The sequence below is a fragment of the Equus caballus genome, chromosome 1 (genome assembly GCF_041296265.1).
Source record: "Equus caballus isolate H_3958 breed thoroughbred chromosome 1, TB-T2T, whole genome shotgun sequence".
Taxonomy (NCBI): Eukaryota; Metazoa; Chordata; class Mammalia; order Perissodactyla; family Equidae; genus Equus; species Equus caballus.
The window spans coordinates 140,303,141-140,322,741 of record NC_091684.1 but is presented as its reverse complement, the minus strand read 5'-3'; the positions used below and the strand labels follow the sequence as shown (position 1 = coordinate 140,322,741).

At 49.8% G+C, this 19,601-nt stretch overlaps 1 protein-coding gene across 2 annotated transcripts; it reads right to left on the bottom strand.

Annotated features, from left to right (window-relative positions):
• Window positions 1-5,278: 5,278 nt before the first annotated feature.
• Window positions 5,279-17,886, bottom strand: UBAP1L (ubiquitin associated protein 1 like). Of its 2 annotated transcripts, XM_023655359.2 has the most exons (5): window positions 17,630-17,886; window positions 15,511-16,077; window positions 13,125-13,331; window positions 7,171-7,272; window positions 5,279-6,237 (listed from the first exon to the last, which is right to left on the bottom strand). In XM_023655359.2, exons 1-5 carry the CDS (start codon window positions 17,747-17,749, stop codon window positions 6,103-6,105), a joined length of 1,131 nt encoding a protein of 376 aa, XP_023511127.1. In that variant the 5' UTR covers window positions 17,750-17,886; the 3' UTR covers window positions 5,279-6,102. The 2 variants fall into 2 exon arrangements, with proteins under 2 accessions (XP_023511127.1, XP_005603051.2); XM_005602994.4 differs by lacking the exon at window positions 17,630-17,886 and having other exon boundaries at window positions 15,511-16,328.
• Window positions 17,887-19,601: the final 1,715 nt, after the last annotated feature.

Here is a 19,601-nt window from a genome sequence, read left to right as displayed (position 1 = left end):
CATCTCCTGAGTGGGTGGCCTTATAAGGACAGGTTCAGGAGGAGAATGGGCAGGAGGCAGGCCACCCGCCAGGAGCAGGGGAGGCTGGGGTGGGGGTGGGTGCCCCACGGCTGGGCTGAGAGTGGAGTCAGCAGGGGTGCTGGCTGGGACTCAGTTCCACAGGGGGAGCTGGCAAAGTGCCACCGCCAGAGGCCCTCATTGGGTCCTTTTGCCTTCACTGCCATTATCACCAGCCCAGGCCCTGACCTGCTCTCAGCCAGCTGGCATGCTGGCCCACGCTGCCCAGCCTAGGGCTGGGAACCCTCCTGCCCCAGGACAGGCCATTTCTCATTCTTCTTCACACCTTCCTGACTCCTGGGCCCAGTGGGGCCTGGCCCCCAGCTGGTATGCAATAAAGGTTTGTTAGGTGGAAGAATTAGTAAGTAAATGGTTCTTTGGTGGCAGTTTTGCTCATCAAATGGGCTTCAGCACCTGGACCAGAGGGACAGTATCTTCCCAGAGGGACCAGCACAGGGCTAGTGCTTAACAAGGGATCTGGTGGTTAAGTGGGCCCTGCCCTTGAGTAGAGCTGAGCAATCAAATCTTGCCCCACTCAGGATCACCCTTGTCCCCAGCACAAAGGCATACATACTCCACAACTCCAGGCTTTCACTCCCCCTGAGGACACTGGGTGTGTGTATGCATAAGAGAGAGAGAGAGAGAGTTTCTGGGAGAGTCCTGGTTGTTGATGCCAACGTGTCTGGGAACAAAGACCTGGCCCTTAGGATCAGAGGGTGAGGAGAAGTCTGCACCAGCAGGTGCCACACTGAAGGAGGGGGCTCCAGAAGCTTCCCCAACCCTTATTAGGAAACACTCTTTCCAGAGCTCCCTAAAGCCCTAATCATCCTCTTGGTGACTCTTAAGAGACAGAATGGACAGTCAAATGAGATGAAGAGCTGGGAGGGCCACCCTTTCCCTTTGCCAGCTTTTACTGGACCTAAAACCCCATCAGTTCTGAGCCACTATTTGAGTTAAGCATTGCCCTCTCCCTAAATCCTCTTTTAAAAGGTAAAGAACGTTCCCTGCGGGGGCCGACCAAGAAATTCTCTAATCGCCAGCTAAGACGGGGACAGGGCGGCTAGAGGTCAGAGTGGGGAGAAGGGCGCTGAGAGGAGAAGAGGGTCCGGGAAGAGGAAGCTCCTGACTTCTCCACTTGATCCTTGGAGGCCAACTGTGACCCGAGGGTGCGTGCCCCTCCACCATCCCCAGAGTGGAGGGTCAGGGCCTGAGGAGCTTCTGGCAGCCCCTCAGCTGGCGCTGCTCCTGGTGCCAGGAGAATGTTGTCAGCTGCACAAGGCTGACTCAAGGTGAAGCAAGAGCCTCTTTCACAGATGTGAAAGAGGAGCAGAGCCAGCTGTGCCGGCTTGAGCCTGGTGAGGACCCAGCCTTGCCTGAGACCCTGACCTCTGGGTAAGGCCTGCTCCTGTCATTCCGTTCCAAAATAGAAATGTCCCCTGTATAACGGACAATGCAAAACACAATAAAACTCCCTTCTATGACTGTCTGAAATTCCACCGTTAGTCATATATACTTTGGGGTAAGCATTGCCCTTCTGTGGTAGGCTGCATAATGGTCCCCAGAAGACGTCCAGGTCCTAATCTCTGGAATTATGTTACCTTACATGGTAAAAAGGACTTTGCAGATGTGATGCAGTTAAGGATGCTGCAGTGGGAGATTATCCTGGATTATCCAGGTGGGGCCCAATGTAATCACAAGGGTCCTTTTAAGGAGGCAGAAGGGTCAGTTAGAGAGAGGGCGATGTGCACATTGCCCTGGGAAGGCGACACACAAAGAACTTGAGATTTCAGCCTGAAATCATTTCTGAGACGCCCTCCTCCCCAACCCCCTTGTTAGAGTCAGGGGACCTTCAACCTGCTGGCTCTGAGCCTCTGAGGGAACATGGTGGGGATAGAGCAGACAGAGTATAAGGGGACAGAAGTGAGAGCAAGAACTGAGGCAGAACTTGCTTCATTCTGCATCCTTGGGCCAGCCTTGGTTCATCACCTGGATTCCCGACTCCACCATCCTTCTGGCCTCCTTTCCCAGGGTCATCTTGTCTAGACTTTGCCTTCGGGTAGCTGAGTGTCTCATCTACTGCTGTTTCAAGGGACTACCAATGCAGCCACCTGACTTTTAGTAGTAGCTGTAGAGATTGTCCTCTCAGGTGGCACTCCCAGAATCCTCTGCTCCAGCCACCTTCTTAAACTCTGCTGACCAGAGAGGCTGAGTCACTGGGAGAAAGGTTCTCTCAGGTTTTCTGAGTTTGAGTATAAATACTAGAGATTTATTAATCATAACAAAGAGGAGGAGGAGGATCAGAGTAAAGGCAGTAGTGATTATAGAATAAGGCAGGGTATAAACATGTATAAATAAGTAAATAAATACTAGATGCCATGCCATAGCTTCCTGTGCACTATTCTGTTCAGTCATTCCAATTGGGAAGTTTTAGTATCTATATTTGATGGATAAGGAACTGAGGAACAGAGAGTTTGTGACTTTCAAAAGGTCACACAGCTAGTTAGTGACAGGGCTGTAGTTTCAGCCCAGATCTGATTACAGAGTCCATGCCTTCAACTACCACACTATTCTACCTCCTAAAGAATATTTTAAACTAACAATGTGCCCACTGATGTCTCATTTTTAATCAAGCAATAGTTTTCTAGGGATGGGAAGGGTTGGGGCAAGTGGGAGAAGGATGGGAGGAGAGGTATGGGGGAGGGACCTGCGATGTGAATGAGGGGCCTGCCAACTTGTCACCTCTAATCAAGGGGACTTAATAGAAGTGGCATCCTGAGGGATGTTCTGATACCTTAATCAGAACATAAGAAGCTTTGGATTTACCATTGCCTCTTAGAATCGAACTTGAATTGTACTGTCTTTTCCAAGTGTTTTATTTTTGACCAACTTTATGCCTTCTTGCTGATTTTCTCAAATGGTTTTGCATTTCCCACAAGTTATTCAGAGCAAGTTTTAAGGCCAAAGAATATTTTTAATGTGATTTCAAGTTGGCAGGCATCAAGGCTTAGTCGAAAACACCCTGGGGCTGGATGAGCTTCAGCAGGCCTGGGTTTTAGTCCCAAACTTGCTGCTCAGGCTGTGCAGGCATGCAGAAGTCCTCGCTACATGTTCAGATAAGGTGTCTGGGTTGAAGCCGTGAGAGAGGTGGAAGATTTTGTTTGTTTGTTACGGCCTCAGCTCCAGGTCCAGCCCTGTTTGCTGGGTGGTGAGGGCTGAGAGGTTTTGATTCTGTGGTAATTGCCACAGGTCTTTGCACGGGGCCAGCTGGGAAGGGCAGCATCTTGGCTTGTGACCTCCGCTTGCTTGAGTCAGGGCAGCTCCAGTAACTGCCCTCGATCCCTGTGGGCCTTCAGAGGGTAGGCCCAGGGTGTCTGGAGACAGCTCTGATCCCAACCTGCTCACTCCCCAAAGGAGGAAAAACTGACATAGAGTACAGATTGTCAGAGCAGAAAGGGGCCCAGACTGGCTGGTTCTCGGGGTCACACACACTAGCCATGGGCCCGTTATATTGAATAAGAATCCCCAGAGATATTGGCATAAAAACAGACACATGGATCACTGGAACAGAATAGAGAGCCCAGAAATAAATGCACACATAGATGGCCAATTGATTTATAACCAAGGATCCAAGAATATACACGGGGAAAGGACAGTCTCTTCAATAAATGGTGTTGGGAGAAGTGGACATGCAACAGAATGAAACTGGACAACCATCTTACACCATACACAAAAGTGAACTCAAAATGGACTAAAGACTGGAACGTAAGATCTGAAACCACAAAACTCCTAGAATAAAACACAGGCGTAAGCTCCTTGACATCAGTGTTGGTGATGATCTTTGTAATCTGACACCAAAAACAAAAGCAAAAGTAAACATGTAGGACTACATCAAACTAAAAAGCTTCTGCACAGCAAAGGAAACTATCAATAGAATGAAAACGCAGCCTATGGGATGGGAGAAATATTTGCAAATCATGTATCTGATAAGGAGCTAATATCCAAAATATATAAAGAATTCATACAACTCAACAGCATAAAACCAAACAGCTCGATTAAAAAATGGGCAGAAAATCTGAATAGACATTTTTCCAAAGAAGACATACAGATACCCAAAAGCTACATGAAAAGATTAATCATCAGGGAAATGTTAAAGGTCCCAGGCCCCACTCCTGGATAATCTGATTCAGAACGACCAGCTTGGCAGCCCCTAGGAATCTGTTTTGGTTTTATAAGAAGCTCTCCGGGGATTCTTTTTTTTTTTTTTTTTTTTTAGGAACCTCAGGGAAATGCAAATCAAAACCACAACGTGATATCACCTCATACTGTTTGAATAGCTATTATCAAAAACACAAGAAATAACAGGTGTTGGCAAGGATGTGGAGAAAAGGGAATGCTTATGCACTGTTAGTGGGAATGTAGATTAGTGCTGCCAGTATGGAAAACAGTATGGAGGTTCCTCAAAAAATTAAAAATAGAGCTACTATATGATCCAGCAATTCCACTTCTGTGTATTTATCCAAAGAAAAGAAAAGAAAAACACAATCTCAAAAAGATATATGCACCCCCCTGTTCACTGCAGCATTATTTACAATAGCCAAGACATGAAAACAACCTAAGTGTCCATGGATGGATGAAGGAATAAAGAAATTGTGGAATATTATTCAGCCATAAAAAAATAATGAAATCTTGCCATTTGCAACAATACGGATGGACCTTGGGGGCATTATGCTAAGTGAAATAAGTCAGGCAGAGAAAGACAAATACTGTATGATCTTTCTTATATATGGAATCTAAAAAACAAAAACAAACCAAGCTCATGGATACAGAGAAGAGATTAGTGGTTGCCAGAGGCAGGAGTTGGGGAGTGGGAGAAATGGGTGACGGGGCAACAACAGCAACAACAACAACAAAAGAAATTAAAAAAAAAAAAAAAGAATCCCCGGAGAGCTTCTTATAAAACCAAAACAGATTCCTAGGGGCTGCTAAGCTGGTCGTTCTGAATCAGATTATCCAGGAGTGGGGCCTGGGACCTTTAACAAACTTCCCAGGGAATTCTTATGGATAGCAGCCAGGTCCAATCTCTCCACTTTTCCTGGGGAAACTGAGGCCCAAAGAGGCCTTGAGCTAGTCATCAGCAGAGCCAAAATCAGAAATTAGGTCTTCTGACCTGCAGTAAGATGTTCTTTCCACACCAAGACCAGGAGCCTACAGGACCCAAAAGAACTGCCCATTATTTATTTATTTTAATTTTCTTAAAATCAAAGTTACTAATGCACACAGTTTAAAGAGTCAACTACAGGTAGTTTTACAAGGCTTCTTTGAAAAAACACAAGCTCTTCATCCACACTCCCCCATCTGCCCTTCCCCACAGGCAACCACTTTCAACTCTTTCAGCTGAGTCTTTTGGTATTGAAAGAACAAGAATGTCACCCCAAAATATGCCTCACTGACATAAAAATTATTTTGAACAAAGGCAATTAAGAAGCAGCAAATGCAGGAAAAGCTCTCTGTACCCTCCCCTTTTCTGCCTAAAAGCAGGATGTAAATTTTCCTTTTCTGGAGACATTCTTACCAGCCCAGAGAGGCACCAGAGGAGTCTGCAAAGGAACCTTACTCCACCAGTTCCCACCCCTGTGTTTACCTTCACACCGTCTGCCATGCTTGGAACCTAAAACTGTTTTCTTTTGTCCTAGCATTTCTCTACAACCTTACTGTTCTTTGTTGAAGATGCTATATAAGCTGGAGTTCTAAACTGCTGCTTCAAGTTATTTTTCATTGGGGTTTCTCCCGCATAATATGTACTGCATGCATTAATTGTTTTTCTCTTGTTAACCTGTCTTTTTGTTAAAGAGCCCCAGCTGGAAACCTCAGATGGGTAAATTTGGCCTCCCCTGTGTATTTACGCACACCCTTGGCATCGTTTGCATTTTTACAACGAGCATGCATTGCTTTGTCATTCTTATGTGGTCTTAATAATGCAGTTAGAATGGATTGCCAGGTCTGGCACAGGACTGGGAGGCATGGGCATTGCGGAGGCCCCAGGGGTCACTGGGCGCAGGCCACCAGCTCCTCCAGGGCTGGCTCGCGGCGGTTGCTGTGGACCAGCAGCACCTCCTTGATCCGGTCCTGCTGGAAGCCCATGTCGCTGAACTGTTCCCAGAGGCGCAGGAACTCCCCTGCCTGAGGAAGCGGAGGCAGAGAGGGCGCTGGAGACTCTGCCCTGGGCAGCCCCTCCCTTGTGCCCACTGTATCTACTCCCAGAAAGCTGTGGTTCCCCTGAGGCCAGGTGAGCCCGATCCTGGGCAGCACCTGCGTTTTTCCTGTCCCTCTGGGGTGACATGAGCTCGGACCTCCCTTCCTGTGCCAAGAAAGGAGGCCCCCGCCTGGCCGCTGGCTCCGTCCAGACCTTACTCCCTCACTTCAGCTCACTCCTGACTTCCTGTGCTTGGGCGCTGGGGCAGGAACAGGAAGGCTGAATACTGGTGCCCAGAGGATGCACAGCCTCGGGTCTCTGCCCAGGCCCCCAATCCTGCCCAGTTTTCACACAGCGTAGCCTCCGCCTTCCTTCTTCCTCTGACGCCAGCGCTTGAAACTTCCCTGCTTCTCCTCCCTCCTTCCTCGTCACCATCTCTCCCAACCCTCCGTCCCTCCCTCAGCCTCTGTGAAGGGCTGCTCTGCCAAGCCTGGGCCAACTGCGGATTGTGGACAGGTCATATCCATCAGGCACTTAGAATGCACTACTGGGCCCACAGCTGCCTGCACTCTGGGTTGCCAGGTAGGTAGCGAAGTCCCTGAACAGAGAGTTCAAGCATCTTTGTGCTGCTCGTGGCTCCTACCTGGGTGTCTGACAGAGTGGACATTCAGTAATGTTTGTTGTGTTGATTCACTTCGATAGCACAAAAGCCTTGCCTCCTGTTTCCCTCCCCACCTCTTCCCCGCACCCTCCCCATGCTTCATCTCCCTGGGCCGTCTCCTTCTCCCTAGGGCTGAGCAAGCAGGCTATCTCCTGATGGCCCCCAGGCTGGCTCTGGCACTGGTGCACCGCTGCACACCAGGCTCTTGTGTGCACCCCATCCCTCCCTGCCTGGGGCCCGGGCAGGTGGCCCTGCTGACCTGGCTCTCAGAGAACTGGAACATCTCCATGGCCTCCTCCACCAGGTCCTCCTCATAGCCCTGCTGCAGCAGCCGGTCACAGGCGCTGAGGTAGCTGAGAACCTGGGCCGGAAAGGGGCAGAGAGGGAGGGGTGGTAAGAGGAGTGGCAGGGGCAGCCGATGGGGTGGGGGAGGCACCCCGAGGGCCTCATCAAGGCCTGAGCTCAGGCCAGGCTGACTAGGCAACCCACCACACACAACATGGCCCCAGAGACCCCGTGAGCCAATAGAAGAGGGACAGAGGCCTCCTCTGGGGACAGGCAGATAGCAAGTTCTCACCAACTGTCCTAAACTAGGGGCTGGAATTAGGAAAAGGGCTGTCAAGGTGAGCTAAGGTGTTCCCAGAACCTAAGTGGGGAGTGGGACAGGCCTGAAACACAGGGGTCTCACCCCCACCCACCCCAGCCTGCTCACCCTCCCTGGTGAGCACCTACCTGTGTGAAGGTGCCTCCTCACCCATCCACACCTGTGCACCCCCACCCCACCCCCAGACACATACTTCCCTGCCATCCAGGACTCGTGAGCCCCTACTAGGCAACAGTCCTGCACCCATGCTAGAAAGGGCCAGGGCATAGACGAGGATCCCACAGCCTGGAAACCTGTTCCAGTCACTCCCAGTGTGGTTGTTAGGGGCTCTGCCCTCAGGATGAAGAGCCACCTCCTCACCAGGGCGCACAGGCTGCTCCTGCCCCTGTCAGGAGCCTCTGCTCCTCTTCAGTCCTCCCAGGTCTCAGCATATCCACTCCCTCGGCCAAGGCCAGCCTCACCCCTCTTCCCTGGGGAGCCTCTCTGCCCCCTGTCTCCACTGGGTGCTGTGCCTCGTGCTCCGATAGCACCCTATACTTCCCCTATCACAGCACATACAACTTTGTAATTGCTCTAACTGGCTCTCTCATCCACTTGTTGCTAATCTTTCTCTCTCTTTTTTTTTCTTTTTTTGCTTGAGGAAGGTTAGCTATTTTGTATGTGTGTCGCTGCCACAGCATAGCTGACAAGTGGTGTATGTCCGCACCCAGGATCCGAACCTGCAAACCCCGGGCCGCCAAAGCAGAGCGTGCTGAACTTAAGCATTACGCCACAGGGCCGGCCCCCTAACTTTTTGCTCCCCGAGGGAAGGGTTGTGTCAATCTTGTTCACCACTGTATCCCCAACACCCAGCATGGCAGGTGGAAGGAGCTCAATAAATGTATGCTGTGTTTATAAAGTGAATTAAGAACTACCTTCAAGGAGCTCAGAGCTTAGTGGGGGAGATAAAACAGATACAGGAAAACATGAGTACCAGGCAAATCAAAGCAGGATTTATAGGGAGTCAGCTCCAAATGAAGGCTCAGACCATAAGAATTATGGGTGTAAGTGGAGAAGAAACAGATTGGGTTTCCACAGACCTTCAGAGCTGGGCAGAAAGCATGGATCACATAGACTAATGGTTTTCAAACTGTTTTGGCTTCTGAACTGTCCAAACACCAGGAGGCTTCCACACTAACAGGAAGGTCGGAGCTGCTCTGGGAGAACTGGGCTCAGGGGCAGGGATCCCAGAGTCCAGCGCTCCCACCCCAGGACACCTAGACCTCGCTCTGAGCACATTTGGAAAACCACCCAGCCAAGCCCTCCTGGTGCACTTGAGGAAACTGAGGTCCAGGCAGGGTGGGGGGCTTGCCCAGGGGTCCAGGACTAGGGCCTAGACCACCTGACCTCTTAGCCCCTGCCTTGTCCCTCAGAGAGATGCTAGGGCTTTGAGACGGCTTGAAAGTAGACAGAGTTCTGAAGTTGAAAACAGGAGCAGGGGCAAGGGCAGATGGGAGAGGCCCCCATCACCTCTTGGTTCATCCATAGCAAAGGTTCTCGGCCGCGGCGCTGACTGCAGCTACCTGGGAGCTGTAAAAGCACTACACATAAACCACTGATGCCTGCCTCCAGAGGCTCGGATTTATAAGTGGTCTGGGGGGGCAGCCTGGGCACCGGGGTTGTTATAGCTCTCCGAGTGATTCTAATGTGTAGCCAAAGCTGAGTACCACCCACTCAAGGGACGGCCGACCTCAATCCATACCAGTGGATCCCATGCCAGGTTGCATATCAGAACCCCCTGCAGATCTTTTAAAATGACAGGCCCTTGGGCACGACCCAGATCCACTGACTGGAACCCTCGAGCAGATCCTGGGAATCTGCATTTGTCAAGATTCTGCTGCTTGGTCAGCTTTTAGACCTATGGGACTGTAGAAGCCAGCAGGCCTGCCTGTGCCCCAGGGTGGGTGAGGATGTCACCTTCAGACCCCAGGATGGGGCCCTAGAAGTCATCGATGACAAACACATATTCCCCTTCCATTCTGTGAATAGGGAAAGTGAGACTCAAAAAGGGGCCCTGATACGCCTGGAGTCCCACAGCAAATCTGGGCCTGGCCTATGGACCTTCTCACATGCCACCCATGTATGTCCTGCAGGTGGTCAGTGGGCACATTGATCATTGTGAAAGGAAGGAAGGAGTGATGGGCAAAGCTTATCTTTTGTATCTCCTCCTTTCTCCCCAGCTCTTCCAAGTGCCCTGTCTCCATTACCTGATGCCTTCCCTCCTAGATCATCTGCCGTTTATCTCTGGACAAAAAGGGTTTACTGTAGTGTACATGTTTCAAGGGGAGAAGGAATCTGAACCCAAAGGAGTTGCTGAGTTAATGGTGAAACTTCACGGACTACAGGGAATCCTAACTTGATGGGGAAGATAGATGAAGTCATCCAATGGCCCCCTCAGAGCCTGGCTCCTGACTGCCCAGCGGGGAAGAAGGTCACCTAGAGATCTGGCAGGCCAGGCAGGTGGTCAGTGTACATCTAGAAACACAGCTTTCCTGATGCCATGGGACTCTTCCAGCCCACTCACAGGGAGGCCCGTGCCCATGCCTGCTCCAACTAATCTTCAGCCCTCCACAGTGGTGGCCTGAGATCTCAGCCTTGTCACAGGACCTAGAGGGATTGGGGGGCATGTCAGAGCCCCTACCATGGACCTGGTCCCTCACAGTCCTCCTGGCCAGCTTCTTGGCCAAGATCCTGGCTTCCAGCAGCAGCTGAAAGTGGGGGCAACTTTAGATCTACTCTTAAACCTCAGATCAGCCTGGGGCGCTGCCCTAGAAGGTTCTTACGTGGAGCATGAGAGAAAAGCACTGTGCAGTAAAGATTCAGAGTCAAACCAGCCTGGCCTCAATGCTGGTTCTGCCTTTGACTGGTTATATGAACCTCCCTGGCCTCAGGTTCTCATCTGCAAAGTGGGGACAGTAATAGCAACCTTGCAGAACTGAGAAGACCTAATTGAATACTCTCAGATTGAGGGCCTGACACAATGAGGGTGTTCAATAAATGTTAGCAACCCTCCATGTTAGCCACATGGGGGTCACCACGTTGGAAGTTTTCCTCCAGGACAAGGCATGGACTAATGAACCCAGAGTAGAGCAGAAGCAGGAGCGGGTGGGGAAGGGGACTGGGTGCATTCCTCCACCTCCTCAACCCGGCAGTAGCACAGCCTGCTTCAGCTGCAGTTTGAGAGTCACTCCTCTTCTGTCACTCCCTTGGCCAAGAGCAGGCAGCTCTAGACCTCAGGGATCCAACATATGGCTGTCATCAGTGATTATGGAGAGGGTGTCCAAGCCCTCTGGTGGTGGGGGGGCAGAGACAGAAAGGAATACGTTCCAACTGCCCTGGGACCTTTCAATACCTGCGGCCCAGCTTTCCAACCACAAACAGCCCCAGGGTTTAGAAAACAATGTGAAGGGGGATGTTACATTCAGGTGGGGGAAGGCGGGCTTCACACAATGGCATTTGATGTCACCTCCTGCAGTTGCTCACAGTCCTTCCACGCCACCCTTTTGCTGTTGGGTCATTTATAAAATTCTCAGCTCAGCCCTCAAGGCACCCTCAATCTGCCCTCAATTCCCCTTTCCTGTCTTATCTGCTACCAGCCTGCACCATGCACCTTCTACTCCAGGAAGACTGGTCAGATCAGGGCCTCCCAAACACTTCCTCGCTGCCTCCACTCCTTTGCTCACACTGTTCCTCTTGCCTGAATTATCATTCCTTCTCCTTCCTTCACATCCAGGTCTTCTCCATCCTTGAAGTCTGTCAAAGCCTGGCCCCTCCATGAAGCCTTTCTTGATCATTGGAACCTCCTTGTGGTAAATTAAGAATGGCCATAAATTCTTTGCAGCCCCTTCCATCAAGAGGTGAAGCCTATTTTTCCCCCCTTTTAGTCTAGGCTGGTCTACGACATGCTTTGGCCAACATAATGAAGCAGAAGTGACCACGTACAATTGTAGCCCTGGCCTCCGGAGACCTTGCAGCTTTCACTCTGAGAACCAAGTAGACTAGCTTGCTGGAGATATGTGGCCCAGTTGACAAGTATCACCAGCCACTGGACTGTGAGTAAGGCCATCTTAGACCATTCAGCCCCAACTGAGTCTCCAAACTATAGCCACATGAGAGACCCCAGGTGAAACTAGCAAAAGAACCACCCAACTGAGTCCACCCCAAACTGCCAACCCAGAGAATCATGAGCAAATAAACGGTTGTTGTATTAAGTCACTAAGTTTTGGGGCAGTTTCTTACCCAGCAATGGATGACTGAAACAGCCCTGTAGCACTCACATCCTTTCTGCTCCCAGGTATCTTCTCACTAGCACCTCTCTTTTGGCACTTAGGGAGCTCTCTCTTTTCTGCAGGTGCTTTCATATTCTTGGCTTGAACTCGGGGTAAAGACCCGGTCCCAAATCTTAGAGTGGCTAGGGGTGCTACCCTTTGAGTGTCATCATGAGTCTCCACCCTTCTTTCAATAAGAGTGCAGTCTTTAAGAAGAGAATCTGGGTGTGGTAGACTTTGTGACACACCTTCCAGATCCCCCTTCATTGAAAGCCTTGTTGCTCCAGATGCTGGGAGAGCTGGTAGACACGCTTAAGCTGTCTGCCCTTTCAGGGATTGCCTTAGCTGCGGGGAGCCACTTCTCTTGTCACCCCTTCCCACATCCAATGACTGACTGAGGCAGGGGTATAAAGGCCTGACCATCTCAGCCCCACTTTGGACAACTCTAAAGGGCCTTATATACTCCAGAGCTGTGGGGTTGGCTGACAATGTCGTTGGGCCTACCAAGCTCAAATTCTAGCTCTGCCATGCCTGCCTCTGTCCCTTCCCTCCCATAGGAGTTGATCCCAAGGGCCTCCTTAATTAACATCCTGCATGCCAAACTCCATCTGAGTTTACTTCCTGGGGAACCCAACCTACAACACTGGTTTTTGCATGCCTTGGTTTCCCCCATAGCTCCTAGATGCATCTAAACACCCAAGAAGTGCCCAATAAATACTGTTGACTAGATGGATGGATGGGTAGATGGAAAGAGAAAGAGATGGATATGTGTATGGATAAACTGTTCATTGAAGGAAGTGGTTAGAGCTGTGCCATCCAGTAACCAGTAGCCACAGGGGGCTATTTAAATTTAAATTTTAATTAGTTACATTAAATAAAATTAAAAATTCAATTTCTCAGTCACACTAGCCACATTTCAAGTAACCACATATGTCTCGTGTCTACCATATTGGACAACACAGGTATAAAACAGCTCTCTCATTACAGAAAGTTCTATTGGGCAGCTCTGGAGAGATTCTTGCCTCCCCAAATGTCCAGCCTCCTGTACTTGGGGCAGAGACATGGGACAGGAGTAGAATATTGAGATTCCCTAAGTGGGCATGGGGATTCCTGATAAACTCCTAGGGAGAAAGTAGCATTAGGGTCTAGAAACTTGCTCACAACCTTCAATAATTAATGTCAGGCTGAGCTTCTGTCTCCAAAGAGAAGGAAAGAAAACTTCTTCAAGTGAAAGATAAAAACCACATGGCCACTCACTTTATTCCAGCTCCACAGCCACCCAACTCTGGGCCCCCCACTCACCTGTCTCAGGCTTTGCCACCCCGTCTTCTGCAGAGCCCCGATGGCCCTGTGCAGGGGATACCCCAGGGCGATCACTGGCCCGATGAGATCTTGTTCCTCCTGGCTCAGGGCAGACAGCAGGTCAGCAGAATCAGGGTGTGATCTGTGGGTGCTGAGAGGCTGGGGCGCCCCCCCAGGAGGTGGCAGGCAGGTATACGGGCTGAGAGACTGAAATACAGATAGGCTGGATATGTCAGTTACCACTGGAGGTGACACGTGGCTGGGCAGGACATTTTTGAAGGTGGCTTTGCATATACCTTCTATATAGAGTGTAGGGGCTAATATTGTGGAGAGCTTGGAGTCCCGCAAACCTGGGTTCAACCCCAGCTCTCTACTGTTTTCTCAGTTTATTCATATGTAAAATAGAGGCAATCATACTAGATACCTCACAGGGTTGTTGAGAGGCTTAAATAAGACAATGTGAGAAAAGTGATTAGCAGAGAGCCTGGCATATAGAAACTGCCAGTAAACTTTAATATTTCATTTATTGCTTAGAACAACCCTGCAAGAGGAATATGATAGGTCCATCCTATTATCCTATTTTATAGACATTGAAATCAAGGTTCAGAGAAGTTAATGACCTCATAAGCAACACACATTTGGGACCTGAACCCTACTTACAAATCCAGGGTCCTTTACCCCACACCTTAGTGAGAGGGGACCAGGAGTGGATCCTCCCAGCCAGACCCTCCTTCTTGAGTTCAGCTGGGCTGTGACTCGGCAGGACATGGAGCAGAGTAGGGACTGGGCACAGCTGTGGTGCTGGGGAGACCCATACAGACCCTGGATGAAGGAGGGTGGCTTGAAGGCATTTCAGTTGGTTTGGCCGGCATCACTCCTAACCCATCCCCCATGAAGCAGCACCCATTTGCCAACCCTAAACACACTGCCCTGTCCCCTCCTCCTTGGGGAAATCCCAGCTGCTGCCCTGGCTCCTGGGGCAGAGTATACGTGTATGACATATGAATTCCTCACCCATCCCCATCTTCTGAGAGATGAATGATGAGAGATGACCTTACCCTAGGGTCTGCCCTTTACCCCTAGAGTGGAAAATATCCAAATTTTAGGATCTGAGTCTACTCGTGTGACCTTGAAAAATATTCTTAGATGCTCTCTGCCTCAATTTCCTCTTCTATAGGCCATCTGCCCCATCCCCTTCATGGGATTAAATTTAATCTGGACCAGCAAAGAGCCATCCTTGCATCAACACCTGGTCCTTGATGTGGGCGTGGTTTGTCCAGTTTACAGAGCTTCTTCTCTGCGTTGCTCTAAATGCTGTGTGAGGATTGCTGGCCCATTTTACAAGTAGAGAAGGGATGGCTCAGAGCAGTTCAGTGACTTGCCTAAGGCCACACACCAGCAAGTGGGAAAAGCCAGACCTCGAGTCTGTCTTTTGGATTTAATTTCACCTTGGCCTTAGTCTGTTGCGTCTCCTGGCCTGACTGTGGGGTGCTGGGGGCAGAAAGCTGTGCCCAGCTGCCACCTCCTGTTACCAATCCTGATCCCCTCCCCCCCAATGTGTTCCGGATCCAGGTTTTGTGGAGTTTGATACTAACACAACTTGGACCTCTTAAAGAGAAAAGACACAATTATGAATATAAAATTAGGTTCAAGGCCTTGGAAGGGGAAAAGTGAGGGGCCTGAGGCGTAAGCTTCGTTGGTTTCACCGTTAAGTTCACTTCTGCTCCCGTTCTTCTGGGCGCAGGTGCTCGGTCCTGAAGCCTTCCCAGCCCGCAGCAACCCTCACCTCTCTCTCAACACCTGATTCCTCCCGCGATCCAGGGCTGCCCTGTCCCACACCCGCTTGGCCAACTCTCCTTGTCCTGTGGTTTTGACCTGGTCTCTTCTAACTCAGTGTCTGGCAGGAAGTAACGGTACAGTGAACATTTCTTGATTGATCCTCCAGCTAACTCATCCTACAGCAAGTCTTGCCCCGTGGGAAGCCCTGGATTTGAGTTACATTCATTAATTCAACAGACGTTCTTTGAGCACCCCCTACAGGTCAAGTCTGCTGCTGGGTGCTCTGGAAACACAAATGAATACATCCAGGCCCTGCCCTGAAAGATTTGATGTTGTACTGGAAGAGATGGACAGGTACTGGATAACTACAATTATTGCGACGCGCGCTCTGATAGAGGCAGAGCAGGCACTGGGAAACAGAAGGAATGGGGACCTCTGAGCAGGGAATATTCTAGGCAAAGGGCCACAGGAAGGACAGGCCAGGTGTGAGCAGGTAGAGGGAAGGACGAGGAGCGCGGAGAGGGAGGATCGAGGCTGCTGATCGGGCCGGGGACCCAGACTGTGGGGGCCTCGGGGCTGAGCTTGGCGGAGCGGGCAGGTTCCTTACCGCGACCGTGGGCTTGTGGCTCCGCAGCGGGGGCATGGCGCCAGCCGTGGAGGGCCGCGGGGGCGGCGCGGGGGCACCCAGGAGCGGCAGCGCGGGGCTGGGGGGCGGCGCGGGGCTGGGGCAGAGGCTCAGCGCCCGGTGGCGGATGCGGTGCAGGAGGGCGCGGGGGCGGACGGCCAGGGGGCCCTCAGAGAGCCGCCGCCGCGCCCCGGCCAGCTCCGACCTCACCCCGCGCAGCACGTCCAGCGAGCACCCCCGATGACCCGGGCTGGGGCCCGCCGGGGAGCCGGGCTGGGGGCTGCAGGGACCCGGCTCCTCCTCGCTGGCAGAGGAGGTTTCTTCCTCGTCCTGGTCGTCGTCCTCCTCCTCCTTGAGCGGCTCCTCGGGTCCGGCCTCAGGGCCTTTGGCTGGGGCAGGCACGGACACCAGCTCGTGTTCGGGGCTGACCAGCAAATGCCAGGCGGGAGGGGCTGACGCTGTCCCTAAGGCATCGCACTGCAACGGGCAGGGTCCCCGGACGACAGCCTCCACCCAGAAGAGCGTCCTCCGCTCCAGGCTGAAGTCGTGCTGTGGAGAGAAGGTGACAAGAGGCTGGGCCGGGCAAACCAGAGCCCAGGGGTGCTCACCCTTACCCTCTGGCCTCCAGGGACCCGGTTCAGTGGAAGCCTTGCTAGGCCTGGACAGCTTCCTTTTCTGAGCCCCAGGCATCCATCACAGCCCATCCTCACCCTCAGTTTTAGCTACCACTGGGGTGGATGGATAGCAATAGCAATTTAATGGCAAACTCTGCATGAAGGACAAAGTGAAGAATAGGTTAATAGAATGAAATGTGGTGAAATCCAATATCGAAGTCCTTTTGCCATTCAGTATGTAATTGAACAACAGCGCCTTAAAAAATTTCTCCAATAAAACTTGTTCTTACTAAAGAAGCTTTCACTTGAGCCCAGCATCACTTGCCACGGAGCAGTCAGCCTTGGGGGCCTGCCCATGCACACAAACCTCCCTGTGGATCAACAGCTCTGCCCCTCGCCCCTTCGCTGCCATCCATGGTTACTTTGGGGCCCAGGAAATGTAAAAATCGCTAATCTTTATTAAACTCTACTCTTAGTAGAGTTCCTATTATTCCTATTTGCAAATTATGAAAATAAGGCTCAGAAAATTTAATTTGCTCAAGGTCAGATTGGTGGTGGGTGGCTGAGCTGGGATTCCACTGTCCATCTGACTGTAGTGCTTGCTCCACTATGGATCAGGCCATCTCTGAGAGCAATCAGGAGCCCACATAAATAATCTAATTTGAGAGTTTATAAGTGAGGCAAAAATAAAATATTCTTGTTGCCTACCTTTAAAATTAAGAACCAGAAATATAAAACTCCATTAAAAAATATAAAAATTTGAAAAAGGCAATTTCCATGCTGTATGATGGCCAGTTAAGGGAGAGAGAGTCTGGGGAAGTGGAGTGTGTGAGGGAAAGGGAGGCAGAAAGGCACAGACACGGATCACAGGTGCTGTGCCCTCCCACCCCTGACATGAGCCTATATTGGGGAGGAACATAACATAGCTCTTCCAGTATGGCTCCCTGACAGAGGTCGGGACTGCGTCTTATTAGCCTCTCTATCCTCAGAGCCCAGAGCAGGCCTGACACAGTGTGTGAGCCATGGGACATGGGGTGCTTCAAGGGTGCCTCCAGGGCAGATGTGCTTTGGGTCTGTGGAATAGTAATCCCTTCTAATGTGCCCCAGGTAACTGCATTTTAACAGAGAATTCTGGAGATAGTATCTTAGCCCAAAGAAGTGATTCTAATGGTGGAATTTTAGACATGGCAGCAGGCTGATAGAGAAGAGAGGAACTGGGGCGTCCTTGCAATGACTCTCAGGCATTCCATATAGGCAGCCTCCCAGTCATCCTAAGCTTAAAATAACACCCACTAAATAATGACTATGACCAGGCCACCAGCCATCTGCATGAAACCCCTTTTCCTCTTGGGTTATTTCCAAACTCCCTAGAATACACCAGAGCAGGCCTGGCTGGCCTTTAAAATCAAGGAAATTCCCCATGAGGCTCAGCCTCAGGCCCGCAGACCCAGGGACAAGGAGACAGATAGACAGAGAGATACACTTACCATAGAACCCAGCAGAAGCTCCCTGCAGGCTGGGACACTGAGTTCTGGCCCAGGGAGGGGCTCTTTGCCTATCACAAAGCCCTTGGGAACCTTGAAGGGGACACCATCCAGGGCATTCATTCTGTCAGAGGAGCGTGGAGATGGCTGAGCAGGGCTGGGGCAGCCCGTCTGATGGCAGGGACAGAGCGTAGTCCTAGGACCCAGCTCAGGCCTCAAAGAGCCTCAGTGCTCTCCTGTGTGGGGGCTTAGCTGAGCCCCACACAGCCAGGAAGGAAAAGGTGAAGTGGCCAGTGCTGCATAAGGGAGGAAATGAATGAAAACCAGAGGATTCAAACTGACAGGAATTGACTATTTCATGTTTAAGTCCCAAAACGTGGTCTACAACACTAGTTCTAAAGCATTTTATCAAAAGAGTTTTCACCCAAACGTTTAAGGAAGAAACATCAAGTTACACAAAGTCTTCCATAAAAGAGGGAAAGAAGGAATATTCCTAACTCGTTTTGGTTTCAACACCACCTTGATACCAAACAAGAAAATTAGACGCCAATCTCTCATGAGCATAGATGCAAAAACCCTAACAAAAATAATTATGGATAGAAAAATATAACACTGCCAGGTTGAATGGATTTCAGGAGTGAGAGATTGGCTCAACATTCCAAAATCAATCAATGGGAATTAAGATAAATGTCAATAGAATAAAAATTAAAAATTATATAGATATCTATCTCCATAGATGCCCCAAAAGCCCTTGATAGCATCAATACCCATTCGTGATTTTAAGAAACAACAAACAAACCCTTTTATCAACTTAGGAATAAAAGGGAATTCCCTTAACCTAATAAAGAATATCTCTGAAACCTCCAAAGCAAACATCCCACTCAATGGTGAAATACTGAAAGATATCCCTGAGATTGGAAATGATACAAGGATGTCCCCATCATCTCTTCTGTTCAACATTGCACTGGAGGTACTAGCCTGTGCAAAAAGAGAGGGGAAAAAATAAAGTATAAGGACTGGAAGAAAGAAATAAAACCACCATTATTTGTAGATAACAAAGTTATATGTAGAAAATCCAAAAGAATCTGTGAATAAAACTCTTAGAATCAGTAAGTTAATTTAGCAAGGTCATTGGATACAAGATTGACAAACCAAAATCAATTATATCTGTATATACAAACAACAAACCATGTAAATGTTTTTTGGGTTTTGTGTATGTGTGTGAGGAAGATTGTCCCTAAGCTAACATCTGTTACCAATCTTCCTCTTTTTGCTTGAGGAAGATTGTCCCTGAGCTCACATCTGTGCTAATCTTCCTCTATTTTGTATGTGGGACGCTGCCACAGCATGGCTTGATGAGTGGTGTATGGGTCCATGCCTGGGATCCGAACCCAAGAACCTCAGGCTGCCAAAGTGGAGCACGTGAACTTAATCACTACACCACTGGGCTGGCCCCGTGTAAATGTTATCTTTTAAAAATTTCAATCGCTAATGAAATTTTTTAAAGATAACATTTATATTAGCATCAACTACCTAGGACTCGATCTAACACAAGATGGATAAGACCTCTACACAGAAAACTGTAAAAGATTAGATTAAGTGAAGGAACATACCATGTCCTTGGATGGTAAGACTCAACACTGTAAAGATGCCAGTTCTCCCTGAATTGATTTATAGATCCCACATATCAAAATTCCATCACATCTTTTGGTGTAAATTGGCAAACTAATTCTAAAATTTAAATGAAATGCAATGGGCCAAGAAAGGCCATGACAATCTTGAGGAAGAAGCAACACAGTTGGAAGATTTATAGTCAGATATCAAAACTTACTTTAAAGTTATAGGAAAGAAGACAGTGTGGTACTGACATGAGGACTAAGAGACCAATAGAACAGAAAAGAAAGTCCCAAAACAGATCCACACACATACGGATCCTCGATTTATGACAAAATTGGCCCTGCAGAGCTGCAGAGCA